The sequence below is a fragment of the Durio zibethinus genome, chromosome 4 (genome assembly GCF_047325235.1).
Source record: "Durio zibethinus cultivar Kanyao isolate XHJ-2024 chromosome 4, ASM4732523v1, whole genome shotgun sequence".
Classification (NCBI taxonomy): Eukaryota; Viridiplantae; Streptophyta; class Magnoliopsida; order Malvales; family Malvaceae; genus Durio; species Durio zibethinus.
Window position 1 is genome coordinate 16,783,170 of NC_143165.1, and position 8,084 is coordinate 16,791,253.

Below are 8,084 nucleotides of genomic sequence, written 5' to 3' on the forward strand. Positions count from 1 at the left end.
TTATTACTCTTACCTTATATAAATAAGTTCAATTAAATTTGTAATCAAAGTTAATTGTTATTTGTCTTAAATCACTCTCAATTATATTCATTACTTAACTTTTCACACCAACTTTAACATTATAAATAAGAATATGTTTTTGTCCATTAGAGATAATAGTAATGGACATTTGTTTTATAATTCTATTATGTTTCATTTCTCTTTTTGCTTTTTTTATTTGCTCCAGTAATTTGTTTCTTTTTTTTTTCTATTTGTTTTATTTTTCTTTCTTTTAAAGTGTGATTTCTTTTATCGTTTTCAAATATTAAAATTCACTTTTTAGCAAAAAAAAAATTGCTTTTAGTTTTTGGAACGATATTAGTATAATATACATATATGCATGTTAATATACCTTAGAAATTAATCTAAACATTTCATACATAATATAAAATGGCTTGCTTTATTGTATTTTTATATTTAATTTTGGTTTATATTTTAATGAAGTAACTTATAATTTTTATGTGCAAATGTATATATGTATACTATGTGATTAATATTGAATACAAACTTTTACTAGATTTTCTAATTGGTAACAAATTGTTACTCGTTATAAAAGTTTGTTGGACTGAGTGGCTAAAGTTAAGTGCCCACAAAAATTATTTAAAATTTCAAAGTTTATGGCATGTGTATATTGATTTTTTAAAATATCAATTTTAAAAAATAAAAAATGTATATATATTGATTTTTTAAAATTAAAAATGTATCCAATCAAATAAAATAAAATGCATTTATTAGATGACACATGACATTTATTCTTAATTTTACATGTGTCAAATAAATCGAACATCCATGTTGGATTTTTTTTCCTCTTTTGCCAAAGGTTTTGGCTTTTATATATTTATATAAAATTTTAAATTTTAAATTTTAAATTTTAAATGCGTAATTTGACCTATCAATTAATTCTTTCTATTTTTGCAATCACACACCTAAAATTAAAATTATGTAACTATTGAAAATTTTACAGAATTCAAAACAAAATTGAAGCTATTGAATGGTCAATAAGACTATTTTAAAAAAATAAAAAGAAATGTTTATACTTACAGTGTAAAAGAAATCTAAAATTAAAGTCATTAAAAGTTAATAATATTTTTTGAACGATAATTGAAAAAAAATTAAAGATTAAATTAGTTTGTAATTTTAATTTTGAAATTTGAATTGTTGATTGAGATCAAAATGTACAATGTTATTTGACACTATTCTTGTACCAAAAAATTAGCCTATACACATAGACTTATTTCATTCTTTGTCAAGTTAATATATTAAATATCTTTTGTATATATTTATATTAGATTGTTTTACCAAATTAATATGTTTAGACAATCATAAATAACGATTAGTAGACATGCAAACTATTCATGATTAATGAGATTTTTATTTTTGAATTAATGATCAAATTAATTCTAACAAATTTATAGGAGCGAATAATATTAATATTTAAATAATTTAGATGTAATTAGTTTAGCCATAATTAATTATTTTAAAATTATATATTAAATATAATTCATTAAGTATATGACATATGTCATTTAGTTATAACATTCCACATGTAAAAAATATAGCATATACATACAATTTTTTTTATTAAAGACTTTAATGTATATATATTTATATAAGATATATATTTATATTTAAAATTATTAAAAATTAATTCCTAATCAATAAAATTAAAATATCAAGATTCTAACAACTTATTACTAGGATTTAATTTATAGTAATTAATAAAACTTGAAAGAGTTTTTTTTTTTTTTCATTAGTCAATTTATTTCATCTATTGCCAAGGACAAAGAACAAGAATGCTAAATGGGAGATGGCCTAGTGGCTAGTACTCTGAAAGGATTACCGATTGGTATCAATGAAAAGTGAAAACCATTTCACTGTTTCACAACAAAGAAACCCACCACACACTGTATATAAAGTAACTAATCACTGTTTATGTACTGTAGCTCTACCTCTCTCAAGCCCCTCATTCAGAGGATCTATGCCAACCCTTCGGCCCCGTACCTTTCTCGAATATATCTCGGGATCGCACAAGAGAGAGAGAGAGAGAAAGAGAGAGAGGCAGAGGCAATAGCATTGATTTTTATGACATTGTAGATTTGATGAGATGTGGCTAGAACTACACTAAAAAAGTTGCGTCTAACTGTCAATACTGAAATATGAGGATAGAGGCAAACACAAAGAAATTGAGGGCAGAGAAAGCAGACGGCTATAGGCTCTGCTAATTCATGCAGATAACAACTGAGAGGGGACGTTTAAAGCTGCTACATAGCATTTTATAATTTTTTAAGTTTTGTTTTTTCAATCATAACATTTTTTAAGTATATATAATTTTATAACCTTGTTTTATTTGTTTTCTTCCTCTATAATCTGATAATCACACCCTTTTTAAGCAGCTTTTACAGTAGTTTTTCTGTCACTAACTCTCTTCGCTCAGTCGTGTCTTCATTATCCATTACCTTTATATGTTTTAGCTAAGCTCTGTCGTTCTCTTTTTATGAAAAAGCCAAATAGGAAGCCACAATTTTTCTTTTTTGGTATAAAATAACACAACACTTTACACAAATTTTAAGAAATCTTCAATTGATTTTTAACTTTTATTGATTATAAATTTTTTCTCAAATTATTTCAAAAGAAAAAAAAAATAGTTATAATTAAAAAATAATATAAATATTTATATTTAATGTAATATTAACTTATGAATGTTATATATTATTAGCGTATCATAAATTGTTTTATTAATAAGTAAAATTAAAGTTTAAAAATTTTAAAAATTAATTTTCATAAAATATTAAATTAAAAATTTTTTTTTTATTTTCTCTCCATTGAAAATTTTTTTAATTTGTTAATAAATAATGTAGCAATTTTTGATGTCTTCATAGTGTATAATATTTTTATGCTAACAATAAGCATAAACCCATAAAAAAGAAACAATAATATTTCTTTATCTTTTGAACGTAGTATTTTTCTTTTTTGTTTTAAACAATTAAATATATGCAAACAAAATATGTATGGGATGAAAAAAGTATATTTTTGCGCACCGGATGATATTATGCCAAAGCAGCGGCCATTTGGCAATTGGGTTGGGCGGCTTTTATTAACCTAGTAAACCAGCTAGACCAACTAAAATCTATTAATTTTTCTTCCAAGGATTGCTTTAGCAAGCTAAATTCTCTCCTTTTAATTAGTCTTTCATCCGTATGGACATTATTGTACCGAATGATATGAGTAAATTGCATTATAATTTAAGACTCCTAATTAAAAACTTACATGGCTTTTTTTTCCTTGTGAGCTTTTATAAGCTTTAAAATGGAGGAATGTCTCATCTGATCATGTGGGGTGTTGATTCCCATACATGCCCAAGAAACAACCATGGGGCTTTAGTAGTCTAACGGGAGCATTAGTATATATTTTCAATTAATGATATTAACTAAACTGAAAATGGTGTCGTCAAATGCAAAATTAATAACTAGATATTTTCTCACTCGACCAAACTATGCGAAACATAAAAAGCCTTGCTTAATTTACTTTCGAGTGCTGAACAAGCCAGCGGCATTTTATTGCAGTATTCTAAAGTTTTACTTGCTGACCTGGCTTCCTTTTCTCAAATATAAAAGTTTCATTTGAATGGGTAATGAAATTAGAAAATTAAAAACAATAGTAAAAATTATAATAATTACGATTAAAAAAATTACTGTAATTACGATTAAAAATAATAATAAAAAATTTATGTTAAATGGACCTTACAGCAATTGATATTTGGATTCAATCGATGGTATAGTGAGCTCAATCGTATAATGCCGAAATTATAGTAGAATCCAAACCTAGACTAAGTAATGATCTTCAAGTGCAAAATGCAAACTTTTGTAGTCTAACTCAAATACCCATATTTCCATTGCCTTCCAAAATAGTATGCCCAGGAGAATAAAAATGCTTTTTCTAACACTTCACAGATATCAGATTTATGTATAGGCATTTTCTCTCATGAATTTCATGGGAATATAAACTTACTGTCACTAGCTCAATGTACCGGTACCTCTCCTCAAATTTTCCAAAAAACATGGACCTTGTCTTCTTCTACCTAACAAATGGTATGTTTTGAAGTTGTCATAATGTTCAAGATCCAAAAACTTGTTAAAGTCTTAAAAGAGACCTTGAGAGAGATTAGTGCTTATTTAGGATTCAGATTTGCAATTCAGTTTCAGCATCCTTAAATGGTGTTTCGAAGTGGAGTTAAGAATATATTACTCCATTAAGGGTCAGTTGGATATGGCAGAATCTAATTTTCCAACAGTTTGGAAGGTTTTTATACACATTTTATACCGAAGAAAAGGAGTAATTCTTAAGATATGCTGAGATTTCTTGCATATGGAAATTAAGTGGCCTCTAGACTAAAGGATACTTGGCTGTTAAACCACAAGAATATTGGCGCGTAAACTTCGCCAGGGTTTTGTTGTTGTCTTGGAATAGTCGTCTATGGGAGGAAATTAACGTAATGAAATGACCAAATACGGTTGCTACTCTATATTTTAATCAGGGAGGTAATTTGTATAATAATTAGAACAGTCGACACACGTTAAGAAACTGTTACTTGTCATATTCCAAAACTCTTCCTCACCAGAGCTAACTAAGAATTATCTCATTAACTGTATTTTTGTATGCTGTTATAGATTGAAGGGTTCTTTTAAATTTTCTTTTTCCTCTTTATTTTGTGTTTGGAGAATGTGTTAGGGTTCTGATGTTGGATTAGTAGAGTTGCACTGTTTTTGATGCATATGTTTCAAATATGGAATAATTGTAATGAATTTCAATGATGCCGTAATCAGAATTTTACAATGGGATATGATTATTCTAATATTGTATGAAACAGTTATATCATGTTAGCATTTATTCATTTCATTATTAAAAAAATTATTTATTATAAAATAATTAATAAATCTATTTAGAAATGCTGAAGGAATCATTTTAGGGCTATTCGATAAACTAATTGGTACTAGAGATTCTAATGCTGCTGAACTTACGGCTACCGAGACAGCATTAGAGGTTTATTCAAAGTCTCCAATGGGTAAGAATCCTGAGTTGACAGTTGAATCAAATTCAAAGGTTGCTATCTGTTGGGTGTGTAATGAATCATTAAGACCGTGAACAAAATGGGTAATTTTGAATGAGATTGACACACTCAGAAAAAGCATTGGCAAAGATATTTCTATCGTACTCCCAGCGAAGCCAATTTATTTGCTAATTCACTTGCTGAGATGAGGGTTGACCGAGAGGACTTGTTTGTTGCCTGGGTCTAATAGAGCCATGGGCGTTTACCACTCAGCTGTCGTTTTGAGTCTGTACTGGTTTGCTAATTTGGACCCTATATTGCTATATTAGTCTATTAAGACTGTTCCGTTAATGGAATTTTATTTTGACTACGAAAAAAATTTGTGGCCTAATATGGATGGAAAGGATATATGTTGACATAGCTCATCATTTAATTATCACTATTATAAATAGTTGACCTTTGTTAATAATACAACTATTTAACATGATACAAATGAAAGGGATATATGTTGATGTGGCATAACTATTTCATATAATCATTTCATTATAAATTGATATTCTAGCTTATTGTTATTGAATTTTTGTTTATTACTCTAGGCAATGTTTTTCTGTATCAAATCAGATGAAATTATCTCTTCTTTTAAGACTTAAATGATAGTTTTCGAGAAATTCCATATCTTACAGTTGACTGAATCATTAAGCACCAGAAGAACTTGTGCAGTTTTACTTTCAGCAACGAGATCATAATTCATAAATTCTCTAGTCAAATGTTCATTTTTCCTCAAATTTTCCTTTAGTTAAATTTTCTATAAACCAAACACACTTAAGAAAATATTTTCCATAACATCCATACAAGATAATAATTTTATTTTTCTCCATTTTAATTTCCTTCAAATTTCCTTATATTATTTCTTAAAATTTTTATGAACCAAATGCTGGAAATATTTTCAAAGTAGAAAAAGATAAGTTAGTTAAGTATGATATACTTAATTGAGGATTGAGAAACAAATAATGTTAAAGCTTGGATGAAGCCTTGGATGCATGAAAGAGCTGGTTTATATGATTATAGCAAGGGCATTTGGATGCCCTTACATAGGCATTTGAATGCTGGTTTTCTATTTCAGAAATATACTAGGGCAATTGCATACCGTACATAGGGTAGTCAATTGCGTTACTTGAAAGTCTCGTTATGAAATAACACTAAGACAGTTGGGTGCCAGTTTAAGGCAGTCAACTGCTATAGTACGAAAAAGTATTTTTTTGAAGAATAAAAAGTGATTTCTCTTGGAATTAAAAATATTCATAAAGTATTTTTTTATTAATAAAAGATAAATAATTACATTTATAATTATTCTATAAGATATATCTTTAATTGAAGGAAGTGATTGTCTAATGAAATAATCAAAAGGTTACAAGCTTTGGATGCAATCTCTTTTAATAGGGATGGTTAAACCACATCTTTAGATGCCGAAGATTTTTGGAAGTCATTTTCATCTTTCTCCCTCGTTGTCTCAAAATAGAAGTGTTGTTTACATTGTTTTTGCAAAAAACTTAGTTTAAAGAAAGGTTTTTGCATCTCACATCATTGGTATTTAGTGATTTGATATCACAAGTGTAAGGGTTTTTCTTTTTTTTTTTTTTAATGAAAATTGAAATCATTTTATTGATAATAGAACGATATAATGATCTAAATCCAAGCCACTAAATCAGAGTTTCTCGTGACTCCCATCTTAACCAAAACATCAGCTAAATTGTTTGCTTCCCTAAGAACATGCATAAAAGAAATATTCCTTAACAAAGCTAGAAGATTAGAAATCTGATTGAACAGATCATTGTATCTCCATGGCTTGTGTTTGTCGTTGATGATCCATGAGGTGACCACTGAAGAGTCGCTTTTGATTAGAATCTTAGGTAATGAACTCAGGTTAGCTTCGACCAGAATTGAGAGGGCTTCATGAATTGCTAGGAGTTCCGCCAAGTTTGAATCTACGATTCCTACGCTTTTTGAGAAGATTAGTTTGATATTCCCCTTGCAGTCCTTGATAACACCACAATGCCACCTGGTCCAGGTTTTCCTATTACTGATCCACCGACATTTAGTTTCCATACTCCTACAAGTGGTGGAGTCCATTCTATCCTCTGCTTATTTGGTTTCCTTTTTTGTGGGAATAAGAAGGATGTCAATGTTTTCTATGAAATTCATGACACTCAAGTGGAGGGATGGGAATTTGGCTTTCATTCACCACCCCAGTCTAAAACCAAAGATTTAAATAGTGGTTGGATAGTGGTATAGCAGCCATTATTTTGCAATCATGCTGCTATCCGCCACCGCTATTGAAGAAAAAACAAGAGAGAATTCAAATCTTGTCCATAGCGAACATATCGCAACTGCGAATTGCGGTGTAACGGTGAATAATGGCAATAGCGGTTTGCTATTGCCCGCTACTTCATTTTTTATTCAAAAATTCAAGAAAAAATTTTTCATTTGATTTTGTTTAAAAACTTAAAATAAAAACAGTAAGAAAGAAAATAAACATCAATTTACAAATTCAGGAAAAAAAAATCCACAAAACTTAAAATTCCAAAAATATAAATTCTCTCAAATTTTGCTTCAATCAAGATCAAATATATGCAGTTTAAGGTAAGCAATTAATTCAGCACTCAAATTACCTTTTTTTTTAATTTCCAAATTTGTCGTGATTTTGTGTTTTAGGATTAGATTGGGCTATGGTGCATTGGTAGAAGGGGGTAGGAGTTGCTGGGACTTAAAATGAGAGACAAGAGATGAGAGTGAGACTTGAGGTTGATGGAGACGAGCAGATAGCGTACACTAGAAAAAAAAAAGAGCTGAGAGATGGAGATGAGGATGAAGGTTTGGAAAAAAAAAATTATTGAATGCAAGGTGAGGGGATGGGAAGTTGTGTGGGTCTGTGCAATTTAGTCAAGAGATAGAAGAAGTAGACATAGGCTGTTGTTGTTGAAGATTGCCCACAACATGG

General features: G+C 28.8%; 1 protein-coding gene across 1 annotated transcript; it reads right to left on the bottom strand.

Moving 5' to 3' along the window:
- Positions 1–6,772: 6,772 nt before the first annotated feature.
- On the bottom strand, positions 6,773–7,216 carry LOC149519260 (uncharacterized). The gene has a single exon (XM_089760249.1). It carries the CDS (start codon positions 7,214–7,216, stop codon positions 6,773–6,775), a length of 444 nt encoding a protein of 147 aa, XP_089616375.1.
- Between the last annotated feature and the right edge of the window lie 868 nt (positions 7,217–8,084).

Bases quoted from the DNA above. Each gene is read 5' to 3' on its own strand.
- LOC149519260 (XM_089760249.1), bottom strand. From the start codon at position 7,216: ATGGACTCCACCACTTGTAGGAGTATGGAAACTAAATGTCGGTGGATC.